We start from the raw sequence: 21,139 nt of genomic DNA, 5'->3' as shown, positions 1-21,139 counted from the left end.
ACTATGTACTGGGGGGGTTTGGGAAATAAAGCAGAAAAAAAAAAAGATTGGCAACAGTTGTTAGCCCAGGTGCCAATCCTTAAAAAAAAAAAGGAAGATAGGCAACAGTTGTTAGCCTAGGTGCCCATCTTTAAAAAAAAAAAAAAAAAAAAAAGATTGTGGCTTCCATCTTGCCAGCAGTATCTTTCTTGCTGGCTCTGATCAATCAAGCCACCTTGTTGTAGGCTGCCCTGTGGAAAGGCCCATGTGGCAAGGAACTGAAGTTAGCCTCTGGCCAACAGCCCGGGAAGAACAGAAATTTGCCAATTAACATTAGGCTTGGAAGTGAATCCTTCCCCACTCAAGCCTTCAGATGAGACCCAGCCCTGGCAGACATCTTAATTGTAGCCATTGAGAGACCCTGAAATGGGAGACCCAGCTAAACCGTGCCTGAACTCCTGAGCCATAGAAACTGGGGAATAATAAATGTGTGTTGCCACTTTCTGGTCCAGCATGTGAGGAGCTTGGCAGTCACACTTCATCCTACCAAGTAAAAAGCTGAACAAGCTGAAAAATCAACAACTCTTCTTAGATTTGTCAGAGAAGCAAGGTCACAGAGAAAACTGCTGCCCCCAAAATTGAAGAGATGGGCAAGCAGATGCAGAGAACCACAACTTGCTGGCATGGAAACCATGAGCAGAAACCTCTAGAGGAACCATGCTGGGGTAGGAAAACCTGAACAGTAATTGACAAATTGCTGGAGGCTCAGTGTGGACAAGTCTGTGAGTTAAAAACTCCAGGGGACCCCACACTTTTATGAAATTTACCTCCTAGAGCTCTACCAGGGTCTCCCAGTGAAGACTGGAGAAAAATCTGCTCACTCCTCTGTCAGAGGGAGGGGGAGAGTGGCCATTTTTATATATGCCAGCACATTCTGTTCTTCCGAACAAGATCTGCCCTCAAGAGAAATGTGACAGTAACCTATTGAAGTTATCAGAGCCTAACTTACTGAGGTTTTGTCAGAGCCTAACTGCCCTGGAGGAAGGGAAATACCAAACTCCCGCTTCCTCCAGACATCCTTTCCCATCAATGGCAGGGGAAAAAACTGAGAGGCGTTTGTGAAGTTCACAGCCAAGGGGCACAGGCTCACTAAAAGATGCTTCTCCTCCCTCAGCATCTTCCCACCCCACCACTAAAGACCTGTTTACCACAATTCTTTTCACCCAGTGCATCATGTCCAGCTTTCAACAAATAATTACAAGGCATACTGAAAGGCAATAAACAGTTTGAAAAGACAGAGCAAGCATCAGAACCAGACTCGGAGTCATACTGTTATCTTTGTGTTCATGGTATGTTTTCAAATCTTCCTTTGCATCTTGCATCTTTAGTCACTAAGACTGCACATTTAACGTCAGAAATGGTGCCTCCTGGTTTCTAACCAGCTAAGCTTTAGACTCTAGCCTTCTTTCCAGTCCTTTCTAATAGTGATCCACATCCCTGTTCCCTTCTGTCTCCTCAGAAGGAGAAACTTTGTCCTGTCTGTCACCTCTTCCCCCACCAAGAACTTGTGATAGATGTCTTTTGACTTTATAGGAGATAAGAAATTCAAGAACATCTATACATTCAGGGCATAATTTCAAATTGGAATGGATTTACTGACTTTTTTTTTCCCTGAGGAAGATTCTTCCTGAGCTAACATCTGTTGCCAATATTCCTCTTTTTGCCTGAGGAAGATTCACCCTGAGCTCACATCTGTGCCAATCTTCCTCTATTCTGTATGTGGGTCACTGCCACAGCATGGCCACCGATGAGTGGTGTAGGTCCCCACCCAGGAACTGAACCCGAGCCACCAAAGTGGAGCATGGTGAACTTAACCACTAGACTATGGGGCCAGCCCCAGATTTACTGACTTTTGATTGAATAGATCTTTTCCATCATTCATGCTCTTAAAAGCACAAATAAAACTTTTTCTAAGTTCAATTTGGCTGCCAATCAAGTGTGTACAATTTTTCTACAATTCTATTAAGAGATAATTTCGTGTATACATTTAAACAAAAATGTGTGTCTGTACTCTTGTTTTTTGAGGAAGATTAGCCCTGAGCTAACATCTGCTGCCAATCCTCCTCTTTTTTGCTGAGGAAGACTGGCCCTGAGCTAACATCCATGCCGGTCTTCCTCTACTTCATATGTGGGACATCTGTCACAGCGTGGCTTGACAAGCCATGTGTAGGTCTGCACCTGGGATCCGAACCAGCGAACCCCGGGCCGCCAGAGCAGAACATGCGAACTTAACTGCTACACCACCGGGCCAGCCCCTGTGTGTGTACTCTTAAAGTCACTCCAAAGAGAGCAGATTTATAGAAAAGAATTTGCCTTGAATCGGCCTTAAGTGTTTGTCAATTGACCTCAAATACACAGCTGAGCATCTGGGTCTCAAAATCATTACATTGCTTTTTGAGTGTTGGAAATTTTCATTAAAAACAAAAACTTTTTCTCTTTTTGAGCTGAAAGATCCAAATGTCAGTTTATAGGATAAGGTGAATTGAACTGAAATGCTGCCATTCCTCATTATAAGAATGCTAGAGAAATGTCTTTAGATATGTAAATGTAAGAATAATTGTTTCTAACCATGAAGGAATGTAGAATTACTTATGCTTTCATGCACATCAGAAAAAGCACAAAATGTGGATTTACATGTAAAACACTTTCCTTGATTTAACTCACCATTGAACTATCCTTAATTGTTCATGCTTGCCCATTTATTTGTGGCTCTGTTCTCTTAGTCATTAAACATTTATTTAAGAATAATAGCATTAACTACTGATACCACAGGCAGCTTTTAATGTATTTTTGTTTCCTTTTCTTTTTCCTTGGTGTTTATTCCATCACTAATGTCAATTGCAGCTTACTATACTGTTACTTTTGATACGTTTACTTCATGAGACTGTTAACACTTGTTCTTTCTTCACAGAATAGCTGTGTTCCAGCAAATTTAGCTGTGAATTGAAATTCGAATCTCTGTCAAGTGAACCCTGTTTTGCTTTCCATTTGAGCTTTATTTATTTAATGACTGGCTAGTTGGTTTCAGAGAGAAAGCATTTAAAATGGTGTCAATGAGGTGGGATTCGTTTGCAATTAGATTGGTCCATTTGAAGGCACTGAGCTGCTCATCTGTGCAAAAAGCGCTTCTGTCAGAGTGTATCAGAGCCCCGGCCTCTGCTTTGATCTAGACTGGGGGAATGTTCTTTAAGTTTCAACCTGAAAGGACATTCTCTCTTTCTCAACACGAAATCGCTTTCGTTTATCCCTCCCAGTCCTTATCTATCTTCTTCCTCTTCCATTTGCTTCCTTTTCCTCCCAGCATCCTGACTTCTGTCCGAAGCTGGTCCCAAACAGTCCTCACTCCCTGGGGCCTTACAATGCTCTTTGGCTTAGTTGGATGTTGATCAGTTTTTCTGCATCTGTTTTGAACTAAGCCCTCCCCAAATTTAAATACGGCCTGGATGTTCCCTTTCTTTTTCAGGTTGAGACACAAGCTCTAGGGCCTTGCTGCTCAAAGTACGAGCCATTGACCAGCAGCATCCACATCACTGGGAGCTTGCTAGAAACACAGTCTTGCACCTCGCCCCAGACATCCGGAATCAGAATCTGCTGTCCAATGAGATCTGCAAGGGAATGCACATTAAAGTTGATGAATTCTGTTCTCAGGTGACATCATTTATGTGTCTATTTAAAAAAAAGTACAGTTTAATTTTAAACCATACTCCACCTCTATCTCTTTCCACGTCCTCCACTTATATCTATGACTAGTTTATTTGGTGCTGGCAATGCCTTTGTCCTTTCTGCATTCTTCTTTATTAAGGCCTGGTAGCACTCCCATATTTATTGGACACTGTCTTTTTATCTTTGCTCAATCAATTTGCACATGGTGCTCAATAAATTTCTGTTGAATGAAATGAATTGAAAGGCCAAGGTGCTGCTGATCATCAGGTGGACCCAAAGGAGGCCTGTGGCTGGAGCAGCTGAAATCCTTTATCAGGAAGGCAGATGTCTTAGCCTGGGTTCCTTAGAAAGCAGGGGCTAAGGCAAATTGAGTGCTAAAGCTTTACTGGGGACACCATGGGATCCCAGGACAGCAGGAGTGAGGACAAAAGGGAAGGAAGGCAGGGTAGGAGAAAGAGCAAATTAATAGTGGTACCTTTATGAACTGGCCACAGATTTCCAAGAAACACAGCTGGTTGCTCAGGGCTGTATGAAACCACTTGTCGGAAACATCCATTGGGGGAGGAGGGAAGTATGAGCAATTTATCTGCCAGCACCTTCCTGCTTCTGCTCTCTCATTGGCCTTTTTGCCTGTCCCACTAGGTGTTAACCTCCCTGCATTTAGGGCTTAGCTGTCCAGCCCTTCAAGGCAGCTGCTGGATAAGCCAGAGCCTCTGTGGGTGGACCTAGAGGGGCCACAATGTCCAGCTCTTTGCCAGTTTTGTAAAGTTTTATTGGAACATAGCTGTGCCCGTTAATTTACATACTGTCCTCCTCAGTTTATCCGTAAAACTTAGCCGAAAGGCTCGTTCTGTGTATTAAATCAGACAATGAGTAAAATGCACAGTGCCTGCCCACTGATGAGCTCCAAAAACGGGAAGTGACGTTCTTGTGAATTACACTCTCCTCACTTCGGCTGCTGCTACGAGCACATCTGAACAGACCATCCACCTGCCCCTGGCTACCTCCTCCTCTGGGCTCTGTGGAATACCTGAGGTTCTCACTATGAACTCAGTCCTTTCGGTTGAGACATCTGGATGTCAGGGCACTCACTGTGAAAAAGAAGTTGCCCGGGAGAGAAACCCCCTGAGCCTCTCCCAGCGGCTGGTGTATCTGATCAAGTGGGGATAGCAGGCAAATGTGAATTGTGGAGCCAAGGGAAAGCCGAGACAACAGGGCATTTCCTGGGCCGCCCAGACTGTGAAAATGCAGGGTGGAAAACTGAGAGGGAGAGAAGAGGGTGGGGGTGCAAAAATGGACTTCATATACTTCAAGGCCCTGATAATTACCGGACAAGTATCTCAACGTCCATGCTCAGCTGACTATGGCTCTGCAGTGTCATCTTTCTATTTCTCACATCTACGGTACTTCGAGATGTTTCCACTTCCCAAGTGTGTGTGCTTTACCTGTCTACTTTTTCGCATATTGTAGTTGCACTGTTTCACGAAAAAGTTTCCGTCATCTGTTTTATTTCTCATACTAATTTCAAGTTCTTTCTTACTTTTTCGACAGTTAAGAAATTCAGCCTTATATCCATCATTCCACACGTTTGCTCTGAGGCCCATCTGTAACCAGTCTGGCCTAGGAATCTTCATTTGTAACAATCTCCTCCCCAAGGGAGTAATTCATGCTTTATTCTATATGCATAAAAGTTTCAAAATTATATCAATACTAATGATAATAAATATAGAGTGAAGTTTTTAAAAAAAAGCTCTTCTAGGTCGAAGTAATTTCCCCATTTAAGAAAAATAAAAGAGCCCTCTAGGTTATGGCTCTCTTAACCAAAGCTTTTTTTTAAAAAAAAAAAAGAAAGAAAGAAAAAACCCAGTTCTATCAGGTTTATCGTCATCAACAAACCTAACAGGCCCATTGGCAACCCGGAAGCAGACACCTTTGACCTCTCCCCCCAGTAAATGGGCCCCTTTCTCTCATTTCTTTCCCACTCAACCAAAGGTAAGGCGTCCCCCCGTTTTCCTGCGTCTTCTCTCATTAAACACTTACATTGCAAACATTCACATGCCTTCCCACCCCAGCGGCTCATGTACATTTCTACCACCAGCTTTGCAGTTTTAAGGAAGGCAAAGTTTGGGCTCAGCTCCTATGCCTTCTTCCTGGAAAACCACAGGCCTAGGCTTCCTGTCGGCACCCGTGGAAGGCAGACAGAGGCTGCCCTGCCTGATGGGAAGTAGAGCCTTTAACAAAGGGCTGCAGATGCCACCGCTTCAAAAGGATCCGACCTGGCGCGCCCAGGATCCTAATGGGTGAAACCCTGAGCCACCGAAGCGGAGCACGCAAACTTAACCACTCGGCCAGGCCGGCCCCTCTTTAAGATTTATTTGTTGATTTTAAACGAAAATCCCAGGGGCAGGCCCGTGGCCTAGTGGGTGAGTTCACGTGCTCCGCCTCCACGGCCCAGTGTTTCACCAGTTCGGATCCTGGGTGTGGACATGGCACCGCTCATCAAGCCACGCTGAGGTGGCGTCCCACACAGCACAACCAGAGGGACCCATGACTAGGATGTACAAGTATGTACTGGGGGCTTTGGGGAGAAAAAGAAAGAAAAAAGAAGATTGGCAACAGATGTTAGCTCAGGTGCCACTCTTTAAAAAAAGAAATGAAAATCCTGCCTCTGTGGGATTGTTTCCATGGCGCAGAGGGGCCGTAAAAGAGCACTATTTAATACGAATCACATCGGTCACAGTTTATGAACGTGTTCTGGTGCCTGTAACGCATCAAAATCACGGATGGCGGAGTCCCAAATAGGAAAAATCTGCAACATGAGGTATGCTTTCCTGGTAAGAGCAGCTAAGACGAGATGGCAGTTTTGGGGGCTCTAGGTTCTGGGAATGAAACCACTGGGGAGGCTGGGTGAAAGGGGAGAAAGCCGACCTCCCCGACCTCTGGCATCTCGTTCCCCCACCCGTCCTCCTCCCAAGCAAGCATCCCCCTCGTGAGGCCTCGTGGCGCTTGCACAGGGCGCGCGGCCCCCAGGGAGCCTTTTCTGCAAGCGCGGGGGATCGGGGCGGGGGCTGCGAGAGAGGCCCAGGGCACATGATGCCTCCCCCACAAGCCCGCCCAGCACATGACCCAGGCCGGCCGGCGGGGTCCTGGCAGACCCTGGCCGCGATCCGGAGCACGGCCCATGGCCTCCCCGCGCCTCGGGACCTTCTGCTGCCCCACGCGGGACGCCGCCACACAGCTCGTGCTGGGCTTCCAGCCGCAGGCCTTCCACGCGCTGTGCCTGGGCAGCGGCGCGCTACGCCTGGCGCTCGGCCTCCTGCAGCTGCTGCCCGGGCGCCGGCTCGCGGGCCCCGGGGCCCCCGCGACAGCCCCGCCGGCCTCGGCCCGCATCCTGCGCGCCGCCACCGCCTGCGACTGGCTCGGCTGCCTGGGTAAGGGCGCACGGTCCCAGGGCGGGAGCTGCCCCAAGTCTGGGCGAGGGCGCACGGCCCCGGGGTGGGACCTGCCCCCGAGTCTGGGCGAGGGCGCACGGCCCTAGGGTGGGACTTGCTTGGCGCGTGGATGAAGGCGCGCGACCCAGGCTGGCAGCGGGTCGCTGCCCAGGTCGGGACGCACGGCGGGCGGAGATGGGCAGGGCATCTGCGTACTCCGAGCGCAGACGAGGACGAAACGGGAGGCGGCTCCCTCGGGACTGGACGGAACTACTAGGGGTCTCTACAAAACAAGATGGGCGGTGAAAATTATGTCCAAGGGACATTTGTTTTTTTAAAAAACCAGTTTATTGTTTTGGTTATTGCAAGCTTACTAGGGAAACTTTAGACAGTGCCGTTAAGCAAAACCCAGAAAATATAATGGATCCATAAGTATTTGACCAGTGAGACCTCTAAGCTAGACATTGCCAACCATTTTGTTTAACTTTTTATTTTGGAAAATGTCTACCATATACAAATGTAGAGAGACTGTATAATGAGCCCCCCGGTTCCCATCACCCAGCTTCATCTACACCCCATCCCCTTATCCCACTGTCCACTGGATTATTTTGAAGCAAATCCCAGAATTTGTATCATTTCATCCATACAGATCTCAGTATATAGCTCTAGAAGATAAGAATTTAAATATATATATCACATATATTTATATATATTACACCAATATCACTATCACCTTAAAATAATGAAAACCTATTCCTTGATATCATTGGTGTATGTTCAGTTGTCTCATAAATGTTATTTTTCAGTTGGTTTGTTCGCATCAGGATCCAAACACTGTCCACATTTTGCAGTCGGCTGACAGGTGCTGACCATTTTGGAATTTTTCGGTAATGCTTGCTCTTGAAGCAAAGGCTGTTGGCAGGGTTGGAACTGCCCTCCATGTGCGTGCCCAGAGGGGAGGGCAGCAGTTCATACCCCACCTTGAGCAGGTATCTGGGCACGGGTGGCTGTGTGTCCCAGGGCCCAGTCCTCCCATTCTCCGTGATGGGAGAGGCTCAGGAACCTTGACTTCCAATAAATGCTGTGGAACCTCCAGTCGCTTTCTCAGACTTGAGGACTAAGACAGGGAGCAATACTTGTTTTCTATTAAGGATAAAACCATTTTAGTGCAGGATAATTAAATAAAAAATTGGTTTTCTTCCCCATTCTTCTAAATCATTTTGGAAAAGTATCTTAACAGTAATTTAGTTCCTGTAACTTGAACATCTGGAAATAAAGATGCACCCAAACATCTTTTGAGGGTCACTGAAATAATGTCTGTATGTTCTTCCACCTTTAGAAGGGAGGTCGATGGTGTTGTGGGCCAATGAGCAGCAGTAGAAGTCAGGGGAAGGCTGGGTCACTGGACTCCTTCACTGAAAAATAAGAACTCCCAGTGCCTAGGTCATAGGGTGTTGATGGAGCTCAGAGGAGGGCTATGTGCTGGAGTCAACACGGCACTCACAGAGGAAAAGCAGTATTTTCCTTAGCAGTGGCTTGACAGTGAGAAGATCTATCTTAAGCTATCTAGTGTTCATTCTTCCCCTTTAGTGGTGTATTACATAGTGTTTATTTACTGGTGTATTACACAGTATATACTTACTAGTGTGTTACACAGTATATATTTGGCAGTGTCTTACACAGTATATGTTTAGTAGTGTATTACACAGTAAATGTTTAGTAGTGTATGACAGTGTATATTTACTAGTATATGACAGTATATATTTGGTAGTGTATTACACTAGATACTAGTGTACACTAGTAAATATGTCTAACTTTGTACTGTGGATAGTTCCTTCCCCTTTAGCAGTGTATTACATAGTGTGTGCTTAAACAAAGGGTATCACATTACCTAACAAAGACTCTTAATAAAATACCTTGTGTGTGTGTGTATTGTTTTGAGGAGAATTAGATATTTGGGTCTAACAGCAAAGAAAACTCACAAATAATAAACGTCAAGAGCAAATTATCAAGAACTAATTTGTGAAAATCTTCAGTGTGTTTTTTTTAAAGAATGAAAGTACTATCTTTTTAAACTTCAGAATTGTGCTTTCTCATTCTTTTTTTATATGAGGAATAGTTAACATGGACATTAAAAATATAGCCAAGAAATAAAGCTCGTTCTTCACATAATCGCTTGTTAATGCCAAGTAAATACAGAGATGAGGGACATGAGTCTGGCTAACGATGGTTTCAGTTGAAGTCTAAGTGCTTTGCCACCATAATAGTAATTAATTTTTTGAGTAACTCAGTCTTACTTTTTTCCTCTCTCTTTCTGCCCACACCAATGTGTTTCTTCCTTTCTTCTCTCTTTCCCTCCCTCACTTCCTTCTCTCTCCCTTCCTATCTATCAATTATCTGTCTATCTATCTGTCTATCTATCTGTCTATCTATCTATCTATCTATCTATCGTTTTTACGGAGTGACAAGTCAGCTTTAGATTTGAATTAGGACCAGAAACAAAGCATCATCTAATTCTCCCTTAGGGATCGTAGTCCGGTCTACGGTGTGGTTAGGATTTCCAGATTTCGTTGAAAGCATCTCAGACGTGAACAGGACAGACATTTGGCCTGCCGCCTTCTGTGTGGGGAGCGCAGTAAGTACGCCTCCCTTTGTTTGGCCCCTCGTCCCTCCCTGTTCTCCTCTTATGCTGTGGTCCTCCAAAGTGTGGTCCCAACCCACCCACCAACCCACTGGAGTTTGTTAGAAATGCAAATTCTCAGAGCCCTGCCCTGCCCTACTCATCAGGAACTTGGAGGGGAGGGGAGACCTTTGTGACTTAACAAACCCTCCAGGGGCTCCTGATGCACGCTCAAGTTTAAGAACCACTGCTGTAGTGGGGTTTCTCCCCCCACCCTTAAGCACACGTATGCAATCTTTACCGTAGTGCCATAATCAAAACCAGCTGGCCAGAAAAAAGGAAGTTATTGATTTATTGGATGTATTTTACATAATGAGATACACACACACACACACATTGCTCTGTTCACTGGGTTAACGCTCAAGGGAGTTATCTTAAAGTACGTGGATGCTATGCTGACCTTACTGTCTGTAGCAGAATTGTCAGTTTCTCTCCCTCCCTTCCCTCCGTGCTTCCCAGCTGCGTCTCGCTGGAGCATCTGTCTCAGCCCCCACTGATGAGGAGTATCAATCTCTTGCTGCCTCTAACACACGGGGCCCCTTTCCTTTCCCTTCTCCTAGGAAGGTCTTTCCTGCCCGTGTTCATTTGTTCTCAGCAAAAGAGCTGCTAGTTCAAAGACCCTGTGAGCCCTCATGCCGGTTTCAGCCGCAAGCCTGAACCCTCTCTCCGCTGTGCCTCCAAGTGTAGCAGAAGGCACGGCTCGCTCGTCCAGTCCCACTGAGCAGGCAGAGAACAAAGGCACAGCCCCCCTTGGTTCCCCAGACTGTCCGCGTGTCTCCGGAGGCCTTTCATGTGCCGCTTCCTGACGTCAGAGGAAGAGGGCGTCTGCCAGCTCGTTTCACAGATGGGGGCAATCTGGTGCCTGTTTCCAGGAGCTTTGATGCCAGGCTCTTCCTGATTACAGATGTGGATCCAGCTGTTGTACAGTGCCTGCTTCTGGTGGCTGTTTTGCTATGCGGTTGATGCCTATCTGGTGATCCGGAGATCTGCGGGACTGAGGTATTCAGAGAAGTCCGCGGGCTCTCTGCCCCAGGCTCTGTGGTTTGAGGAGATACTATTGAGTGCTCCGAAGTATTTTTCAGTACAGCAGACACAGTCGGTCGGAATCTGTCAGCTGGCCCCTTCCCCGAGAGATCTATGGCAGCTCGCATTTATAAAAAGCCAATATTGCTTCTTGGCCTTTTGGCTAAGATCAAGTATAAAAAGCCAAACGCAGATTCAAAATAATGACCATTTTAAAACCTTGAAAACAAGTAATTCAATAATTTAAATGCTTGGAACTGGACAAATGCTGAAAAAAATTGGCATGAATATAAACAATTTTTGATTGTATGGAAAAGTTCAAGGAAAAAAATCCTTCCAAATATGTACTGACACTTTATGCTAACTATGGAACCTGAGGGGGCTGGAGCTGCGGTGGCCGCCAGCTGAGGAATTGCATGGTGCCTAGGACATTGGCACTGGTGGCTTTGAATTGAATCTTGCTTGCTTTTTTTTTTTTTTTTTAAAAAAACAGCTTTATAAAGTTCACCCGTTTAAATGTGTAAAATACATTGTTTTTTAGTATATTCACAGAATTGTGCAACTGTCACCAGCATCTAGTTTTATGACATTTTAATTACTCCTCCAAAATTTCTGTACTAGTTATTGGGCACTCTCCAATCTCCCCTCCCCTGGAACCCCTAGCAACTACGAATCAACTTTCTGTCTTTAGATTTGCCTCTTCTGGACATTTCTTATAAATGGAATCACACTATATGTGACCTTGTGTGTCTGGCTGCTTAAACTTAGCATAGCATGTTCAGGGTTTAACCATGTGGTAACACATATCAGTGCTTCACTCCTGTTCGTTGCTGAGTAATATTCCATTGTATGGCTAGACTACGTTTTAGTCATTTCTCAGCTGATGGACATTTTAGGTGGTTTCCATTGTTGTCACTGTTAGGAATAATGCAGCAATGAATTTGTGTTTGTTGGACATACGTTTTCATCATATACTCATGGGTATACGCCTAAGAGTGGAATTCTTGGGTCATACAATAACTCTGTGTACAACTTTGTAAGACACTGCTCAACTGCTTTCTAAAGAGGCTGCACCACTTTATGTCGGCACCAGCAATGCATGAGGGTTCCCATTTCTCCACAGCCTTGCTAACCACACTTGTTATTTGCTGTGCATTTGTTTGGTTTTTAATATTTTAGCCATCCTGGTGTGTGTGACGTGGTATCTCACTGTTGCTTTTGTTTTCCTGGTGGCTAATGATGTTCAGCATCTTCTCATGTGCTTATTGGCCGTTTGTTTACCCTCTTTGGAGAAATAGCTTTTCATTTCTTTCACCCATGTTTTAATTGGGCTATTTGTCTTCTTATATTGAGTTGTAGGAGTTCCTAATATATTCTGGATACAAGGGCCTTATTATGATGGATGATTTACGGATGTTTTCTCCCATTCCGTGGGCTCTCTTTTCCCTTACTTGATAGTGTCTTTTGAAACACAAAAGTTTGTAATTTTGATGACGTCCAATTTTTTTTAAAGATTTTATTTTTCCTTTTTCTTCCCAAAGCCCCTAGGTACATACTTGTGAACTCTTAGTTGTGAGTCCTAGTTGTGACATGTGGGACGCCACCTCAGCGTAGCCTGATGAGCGGTGCCATGTCCACGCCCAGGATTCAAACCTGCGAAACCCTGGGCCACCGAAGCAGAGCGAGTGAACTTAACCACTCAGCCACGGGGCTGGCCCCTGATGACGTCCAATTTTCTATTTTTTTCTTTTATTTCTTGTGCTTTTGCTGTCATCTAAGAAACTATCGCCTAATCCAAGGTGACAAAGATTTACACCTATGTTTTCTTCTGAGAGTTTTATGGTTTGAACACTTTTATTTAGCTTTGAATTAATTTTGGTGTGTGGGTGAGGAAAAGGTCCGCCTTTATTCTTTTGTGTGTGGATATCTAGTTGTCCCCGCACCATTTGTGGAATAAATTCACTTTTAAAACCAACATCAGTAGCCAAATAAGCATCATGTTTAGGCCATAGAGTACACTGGGCAATCTTAGTAGACCCCTGCTCTGAAATGGCATATAGTCCTTATGGATACCACATCATCGTTAACTTTGGTCTCTCTGGCCTGAAATGCAGTGCTTACTTCATTTTTGTGTTTGTTCCTTCCACCTTTTTACCTTAGTTCCTAAGCTTTTACACGTCTGTAAAAACCTAGATTTACCTGGTTGTGAAGATTCTCTAGGGAAGATAGTCAAGGTCCAAGGTAGCCAACCAGGTGTATCGGTGAGGATTAGTTTTGACTACATAAAATACCTAAAATAATAGTGACTTAAACAGGATAGGACTTTCTCTTTCATGCTAAAAGAGACCAGAGATAGGGAATCCAGAGCTCTTATGATGGACATCAGGGACCCAAACTGCTTCTGCTTTCCTACTCCACCATCCTATTATGTGACTTCCATCCTCAAGGTGTCATGGCCCAATATAGCTGCTGGAACTCCAGCCATCACATCTGCATTCCAGACAGCAGGAAGGAGGAAGGGGGCAATGCAAAGGGGTCTGTTTTCCCCCGAGCCAGCTCCCTTTAAGCAGCCTCCCTGAGGGTTTCACCAACAATTCCACATTCATATTGTTGGCCAGAATTTAGTCTCATGGCCACACTTATCGTCAAGAGGAGGACAGAAATATAGTCTGTTAGCCAAGCAGGCTGTTGCTCTGCATGACATCCAGGTTATATTACTAAGGAAAAAAGGGAAAATGCTTTGAGTAGGCAGCTAGCAGCATGAGAAGGCCTCATCCCTGAAGTGAGTGTGTGTCCCTGTACGATGGCTCCCTCACTCAGTTTTGGAGGGATTGGAGCTGTGACACAACTAGAAGTCTCACAGACTAGCAGTTGTGGAGATAAGAGGAACCTTGGAGCCTGGAAAGGAAGCTGGAAGAAGTGTCTGCCTCCTGCTGTCATAGGAGGAAGCATTGCTTCATCCCCACCCACAGGGGACTGGGGTAAGACGGGGCAACCTGACAGCTGTCTGGACCGAGAGGACAGGCAGAGCCCTGAGAGGCCAGGACAGGCAATCAAGAAGCCCTCCTCAGGGGCTGGCCTGGTGGCATAGTGGTTAAGTTCATGCACTCCACTTCGGTGGCCCAGGGTTCGTGGGTTTGGATCCTGGGCGTGGACCTAGCACCACTCATCAAGCCATGCTATGGCTGCAACCCACATACAAAATCGAGGAAGATCGGCACAGATGTTAGCTCAGGGGCAATCTTCCTCAAGCAAAAAGAGGAAGATTGGCAATAGATGTCAGCTCAGGGCCAATCTTTCTCACCAAATAGAAAAAAAAAAAAAAAAAAGCCCCCTCACACCCAGAAGAGTGGAATTGATTTTGGAGCTCAGCGTTAGGATAGGCAGGATGATGGGGGTGTGCAGGGAGGAGAGGATGCCGGGCAGATTGTGACTTCCAAGGACCACCCATAATGCAGGAGGCAAACATCCAAGGAGATGAAACATCCAGAGGCCTCCCAAGGGCAGGAACAGGGGCAGGGTTCCAGCGCTAGGAAGATTGTCGGGAGTGGAGTGGGCTCTCCTGGTGACAAGGACCAGAGCGCACAGCAGAGAAGTGAGACAGGTGTTCTGTAGCCCTGGAGACGCAGCCCCCACCTGGTCCCTGGCAGAAGTCATGCTTCCTGGTGTGAGGTCTCTGAGGGGCCAGCACTGGGTGGTTTGAGCCATAGCTGAGAGTATGGGTCCAGAAGCCTCTGTAGCTCTTCTTTTAAGAGCCAGTTTCTTTCCAGAGCCCAGGGCCAAGGGTGGCAATTAAGAGACTGCAGCTGGCGGGGAGGGGTCCCGAGGAAGTCCAGGGCAGGGGACCAGGCTTCGTAGGTATGGCTGAAGTAAACTCCACAGTCCCTTCTAGGTCCTTCCAGTCCTTAGCTGTTTTCTTTGGCACAGGAGAATTGTTTCTTTTCATCCTAATCCTGAGAAAGGTCATTAAGACAGATTGAAAGTTAAAATTTAAACTGCTACTTTCTTTCCAGGCGTGGGATGTACAGATTTTGAACAGTAACAGAAGGCGCTTGAGATCCTGGGGAAAGCCCTGAACTGAGGTCACTACTTGCTCAGAGAAAATGAAAGTGTGAGAGCAAAGGGGCTCTGGGGAGGACCTTTGTGTTCTGGGACATGAACACTGTCCAGTGGTCAGATAAATGAACGAGGATCTTCAGCCACAGGCTGCTCTGATCGTGGATGAATTGGAGTTCTGACTCCTGCCCTGGTGTGGGTTTTGGGTTGTATTAGTTATTGAAGTGAGTGCCACCTGTGTGAGCTGGCCCAGCTCTGACTCCCACCCCGAGAGGCCCTTTGGGGCCAGGAGAGTGTCGACCAGGCTTTGGCGAGTGCCTGCCCCGGACCTGCCTGGCCTCATCTCCGACCCACTCTATCCCACCTCAGCAAATAATGCCACTGCACCCTCCAGCCTGAGGTTAGGGTCTGGAATGCAGACATTCCATACTCTTTTTTTTTTTTTCAAAGATTTTATTTTTCCTTTTTCTCCCAAAAGCCCCCCAGTACATAGTTGTATATTTTTAGTTGCGGGTCCTTCTAGTTCTGGCATGTGGGATGCCGCCTCAGCATGGCCTGATGAGTGGTGCCATGTCTGTGCCCAGGATCCGAACCAGCGAAACCCTGGGCTGCCGAAGCAGAGCGCACGAACTTAACCACTTGGCCATGGAGCCAACCCCCAAGACATTCCACACTCTTAACTGTCTGGCCCCTTGCAGAAAGCTGCTCGTTAGGGTTCTGAGTCTTGTGCAAAGCCTCTGACTTCTGGGCAAGGCACAGCCCGACCTCCCTCAGACCCAGAGAGAGGCAGGGCAGGGCTGCTCCAGAACTGGCTGGAAGGTGGGAGGCAGAACAGCTTGGAGTCCTTGCCTCGTGGCCTCCCAGAGAGCTGGCTGGGAAACGCTGCTTCTCCCTGCGGCTCATTCCTGTGTGCCGTCTCATCTCTTTTCCCTCGTGTCTCCTTGTACAAGGGCGTCCTTTCACACTGATCCCTGACTGCTCCTTTGTCTACACAGCTGATCTTCAGAGTTAAACTGCTGATGAGTCGGGGATTGTGCTATTTGCCAGGAGTCTGGTGGAGTTGTGAGTGACGGCGGGCACCCTCTGATGGAGCCCTGGGCTTCTGTCCTGTTGGACAGAAGAGGCAAATTAAACGCTGGATGGGAACAGTCAGATAGCTGTGCATGTGCGCAGGTCTTCCGTCTTCCTGACCCGAAGGCTGGCTGCCCCGGATCCCTTGGGGGAACGGGGTGGGGGGTGTGTAAGTACAAAGATGAGTGATAGAGATTGTCCAAGAATGTTAACTATGCAGGGAATGGGGTGGGGGGAGGTGGGAAAGCTCCCTGCTCTCCTGGAACATCAAATAACCACTGATTTCTTGGGACATTCTTCTTGGTTTGGACTGAGCATTAAAACAGTTGCATATTCGGTAGGGAGGTAACTTCGGAAAGGATTGGGGATAAGTTGCTGCTTGCTTATTGGGTGAGCCGGGCACTTAGGAAGTTCCCATGTCTTGTTCCTCTCAACCATGAAAACGTTATGCTGAGTGAAAGAAGCCAGTCACAAAAGACCACATATTGTGTGATTCCATTTAGATGAAATGTCCAGAGCAGGCAGATTCGTAGAGACACCAAGTAGATTAGTGCTTACCAGGGCCTGAGGGGACGAGAATGGGGAGTGACTATTAATGGGGGCGGGTTTCCTTTTGCAGTGATGAAGATGGTTTGGAAGTGGATAGAGGTGGTGGTTACACAACATTGTGAATGTACTAGATGCCCGTGAATTGTTCAGTTTAAAATGGTTAATTTTATGTTACATGAGTTACACCTCAATTTTAAAAAAAAAACTTCAGAGGCAAAATAAGGCAACTCTTTGCTGAGGGTTTTGCTCTGTGTGCGTTTTCCTGAATTTTCTGGAGCGCGGGAGCTGGTCTAGTCGTTTCCACTGCCGGCCCTCATCCTCACTCCTCTCAGGTGCGGCCGCCCCTTCTGCTTCCCTCCTAGCACCATCCTGCTCTACCGCATCATGGCGTGGGGCCTGGCCGCGCTGCTCTGCGTCGAGGGAGTGGTGATCCTCTACTACCCCTCCGTGTCCAGGTGAGCCCGGACTCCCGACAGCCCAGCTCGCCCTGCTCCCTCACCCGTTGTGTGTTCTCTTGCAGGAAATGCGTGGGCGCTGACCCAGGGCGGGCGCCTTGCGCTCAGGCCCTTGTCTCAGGCTGTGTGAGGCTGTCCCGTACAGCTGAGGCCCTGGGGGCTCCCTACAGTTCCCTGCGCCCTTGCCTTAGTTTCCCTGCCATCTCTCACGGTGGTGTGGGTAGGTGCCTCTGCACACAGGTACGTACGCAGAGCTTTAGGAATGTCTCCTCCACATAAGTATGCGTGCAAAGCTTTGGTAGGTGCCCCTTCATGTTGATGCAGCTTTCTCGTGCCCACTCCTTCATTTTTATTTTTCAAACCAGCTTCCTCTGGATGAGCAGGGGGGTTTAACAGTCTAAGAATGAGTTTGAGATGACGTGGAAGAATCAAAAAGTGGCTCTTAGGAAAGCTGATTCTAAGCCTCTGCTTGCTTCGCTTTCTCACTTCTCTTCCATGCTGTGCTCTCAGCTATCCTGAACACAGACACGGGCAGATGGGGCCACTGAGATGGTCTCATTTCTCCAACTTTCAACTCCCATCAATGCAACCGTTTGTAAAGCCCCGAGGTCCCTCCAGGGATATATACTCTAACTTCCAATGAGAAACCGAAAACAGAGGCTGGACAGTTGTCTTTGTCTGTGACTTTAGAGCAGTGTATACCAGGGATCAGCACTGCACAGCCCTCAGGACAAATCTGGCCCTCTGCCTGCCTTTGTAAATAAAGTTTTATTGGCACACAGCCACGCCCATTTGTGTTTGTATTGTTTATGGCTGCTTTCGCACTACAATGTCAGAGTTGAGTAGTTTCAACAGAGGCTGTCTGGTTCACGAAGCATAAAATATTTACTCTCTGTTCCTTTACAGAAAAAGTTTGCTGACTTGTGTAGACAATTTCTCCCCCTTTTTGTACTTGTTGCAGCTACTCAATTAGACATTGCCAAACTGGCGTTGCCTTGTCGACAGTGCATACTCGCAGAGCTCTGTATAGATCCATCCGTACGGCCTGCTCTCTCAAGGAACTTTAAAAGGACAAATACATGTCAGCAGCCGTTATAATAGAATGCACTTAATTGGAAAGGGGGTTTTCATCCGTCACTTTCACCTGTGGGACCCTGAGACTCCAGGAAAAGTTACATCTGAGCCTGAGGGAGCCATCACTGCAGGGCTCACAAGGAACTCAGAGGTGCCCCCGTGGTCCTCAGGCCACTCCTTTTCGGCATCATAATCCATCATCCCTTGATCTTGACAGCCCATGGCCCGGAACCCTCGCATTCTTCACGCTCCTGTCCTCCCTCTTTCATTTGTCATTTACTCTCAGTCTTTGCATCGGAATTGCATCTCTTTCTCCTCCTGTTTCTCTTTCTCCCCTCAAGCCTTTCCAGACCGCATTTTAGCCTTCACAGCTGACGATGAAAGCTCCTATTAACAAGAGGAAGGTGGCCTCATGAGGGGGTGGTGTAATCCTTCTTATGGCAAGAAAAGATGGGCATTGTGTTTTTTTGTATTTTCTGCCATTTTTTCCCTTCTGATTTGACCACTCCATGCATATTAAAACAAAAGCACTTGAATTTTTTTTTTTTTAGATTTTATTTTTCCTTTTTCTCCCCAAAGCCCCCTGGGACACAGTTGTGTATTATTAGTTGTGGGTCCTTCTAGTTATGGCATGTGGGTGCCACCTCAGCATGGCCTTATGAGTGGTGCCATATCCACGCCCAGGATCCGAACCGGCAAAACCCTGGGCTGCCAAAGCGGAGAGTGTGGACTTAACCACTCGGCTACGGGGCCGGCCCGAGTACTTGCATTTTAATCATTCCACCTCCTGTGGCCACAGGGCCTGGGCCTTCATCTGCTTCTCCACCTCACTCTTTGGCTGGGCCTGAGCAGTCCTCTCTCCCCTTGGCTTTCGATGCTCTCTTCCTCTTTGCCATTTTTTTTCTACATTATGCATGTCTTAGCTGAGAGTTCCTACCTTGGTAACATACCTGTGTGTAGCACTCCACCATGTCCTGTGGTGACCAGCAATTCCCGTGACCCCTCAATAGCAATCCTGGTCCTTCTCCCTGAAAAGAACCACTGAAATGTTGTCCATAACCATGAGGACAGCTGTGCTTTGAAATGTGGGGCTTGGGTGTTCTCAGTTGCTCAAGGAGGGGAACTGGATCTTATTCATGGCATTGTCCAGGCGTAGCATGGAGTAAGTGCTTAAAACTAACTAGTTCATTGAGGGCCTTTGTCTTACTGGAGTCGTGTGTTTTTCCCCTGAGAAGACCCAGTGGGGGGAATCCACCCTCCCAGAGTGTCTTCCTTTTTCTCCTTCTCTCAGTAGGGACCTTTAAAAGCTCCCCCCACGGAGTGCCTTAGAGATCCTCTCATTTGTGACACAACTAAAGACATGATGGATCTCCTTTGTTCTTGGGGATGTGTCGCTTGTTCACAGACAGGAGATATGAGTCAGATTTCCTTTGGGCGGAGTCAGAAGTCGATTTGTGCATTTCCCTTTACAATCGCATCCTCTTATCTTGGCTTCCAGATAAGTAGGCGTATTTTAGGCAAAGCTTTGTTTTGGAGAATGACTTGGTTTTCCTCCCTCAGGTGTGAGAGGGGTCCGGAGCACGCCATCCCCCACTATGTCACCACATACTTGCCGCTGCTGCTCGTCCTTGTGGCTAACCCCATTCTGTTCCAAAAGACAGTGACTGCAGGTGAATAACGGGCAAGTTCCCCAGGTGCACGCCACGGGGTACAGCCCCACGCCTTGGGCTCAGATCATGACACACATTGTCCTCCTGGAATTATCTAGGACAATTGACCTCATTCGTCATCCTCCAGAGACATAAGCAGAAGAGTTGGAGAAAGTGAGCAGGTTTAATACATGAAAGTGAGCAAGCCTACTTAGTTACAGGCTATACAAGCTCTTTGCCAACGTTTGGTAGCTCAAGGCCAGGACCAGTGGACTTTTCGCTTCCTTCTGGGCTCATCCTGGTTTTGCCCTTGGCGTGCCCTGGAGGCCCCAGGAGTGGCCTTGGACAACTGTGGAGGTGAGACAGGAGCAGAAAGAGAGGAAAGGGGAGCAGGGGGAAGGTATGGAGTCTGAAATGAAGAGTTATGAGCCTGGTAATGTACATTATGTCCCATAATGTACTTGACCTGTCTTTTCCCAGTTGGACAGGAGACAGGAAGTAGAGTGCAGGAAATGAGTCAAATGCAATGGTAAGAACTGGATAAGAGGGATATTATGAGTCAGTAAAATGCTCTGAAAAGACCTCTGGGCTGAGGCTGGGGTCTTACATTCCAGCTGCCACCCCATCCTCAAGGAAGTGTGAGCTGGAGCCAGTGTCCAACCTCCTCAAGCCGTGTGGATCTCTCAAGCGCAGAATGAGAATAAGGAAGCACACCTTAACACAAAGGTCGCTTGAGGATCAGCTGTCCATTGTAGAACTTTAAAACTTTTAAAGGATTCTACCACTAGGAATAGGCAATCATTACAGCCCTTTAAACCACTCTTTTCATATCTATATTTTAAAATAGTGGGGTCTGCCCGGTGGCACAGCGGTTAAGTGCACACGTTCTGCTTCAGCGGCCTGGGATTTGCCGGTTCGGATCCCGGGTGCAGACATGGCACCGCTTGGCAAACCATGCTGTGGCAGGCGTCCCACATATAAAGTAGAGGAAGATGGGCAAGGATGTTAGCTCAAGGCCAGCCTTCCTCAGCAAAAAGAGGAGGATTGGCAGCAGATGTTAGCTCAGGGCTAATCTTCCTCAAAAAAAAAAATAGTGTATTAAATATAGCTATGTTTTCTTTTTACAAAATTGCATAAAAATAGTGGTTTGATTACATCAAACAAGTGGAAGTGACTTATAGAAAAAAGACTGGAAAGAAGTATACTAAGATGTTAACAGTGGTTGTCTCTGGGTGGACCATGGGTCATTAAGTCTGTTCTAAACTTTTTTATATTTTCCAACTTGTGTATAAGGAGAAATTTTAAATCTTTCAACCTTTTAAAATAGGAAATGTGCACTATTTTTTGTGTATGTGTGAAGATTGGCTCTGAGCTAACATCTGTTGCCAATCTTCCTCTTTTTGCTTGAGGAAGACGGTCTCTGAGCAAGCATCTATGCCAATCTTCCTC

General features: G+C 46.9%; 1 protein-coding gene across 1 annotated transcript in view; it reads left to right on the top strand.

The window, feature by feature from the left end:
• Positions 1–6,764: 6,764 nt before the first annotated feature.
• The window catches only part of GPR143 (G protein-coupled receptor 143), a 47,892-nt gene continuing 33,517 nt past the window's right edge, over positions 6,765–21,139 (top strand). Inside the window, exons 1-5 of the mRNA XM_044768160.2 lie at positions 6,765–7,133; positions 9,659–9,768; positions 10,718–10,812; positions 16,875–16,967; positions 19,602–19,711. Of these exons, the coding sequence (XP_044624095.2) occupies positions 6,824–7,133; positions 9,659–9,768; positions 10,718–10,812; positions 16,875–16,967; positions 19,602–19,711 (718 nt within the window). The 5' untranslated portion in view covers positions 6,765–6,823. The remainder of the gene's footprint in view (positions 7,134–9,658; positions 9,769–10,717; positions 10,813–16,874; positions 16,968–19,601; positions 19,712–21,139) is intronic.

This window comes from Equus asinus, chromosome X (genome assembly GCF_041296235.1).
Source record: "Equus asinus isolate D_3611 breed Donkey chromosome X, EquAss-T2T_v2, whole genome shotgun sequence".
Classification (NCBI taxonomy): domain Eukaryota; kingdom Metazoa; phylum Chordata; class Mammalia; order Perissodactyla; family Equidae; genus Equus; species Equus asinus.
Note: the sequence above shows the minus strand (reverse complement) of the source record. Positions and strands in the feature narration are given on the sequence as shown.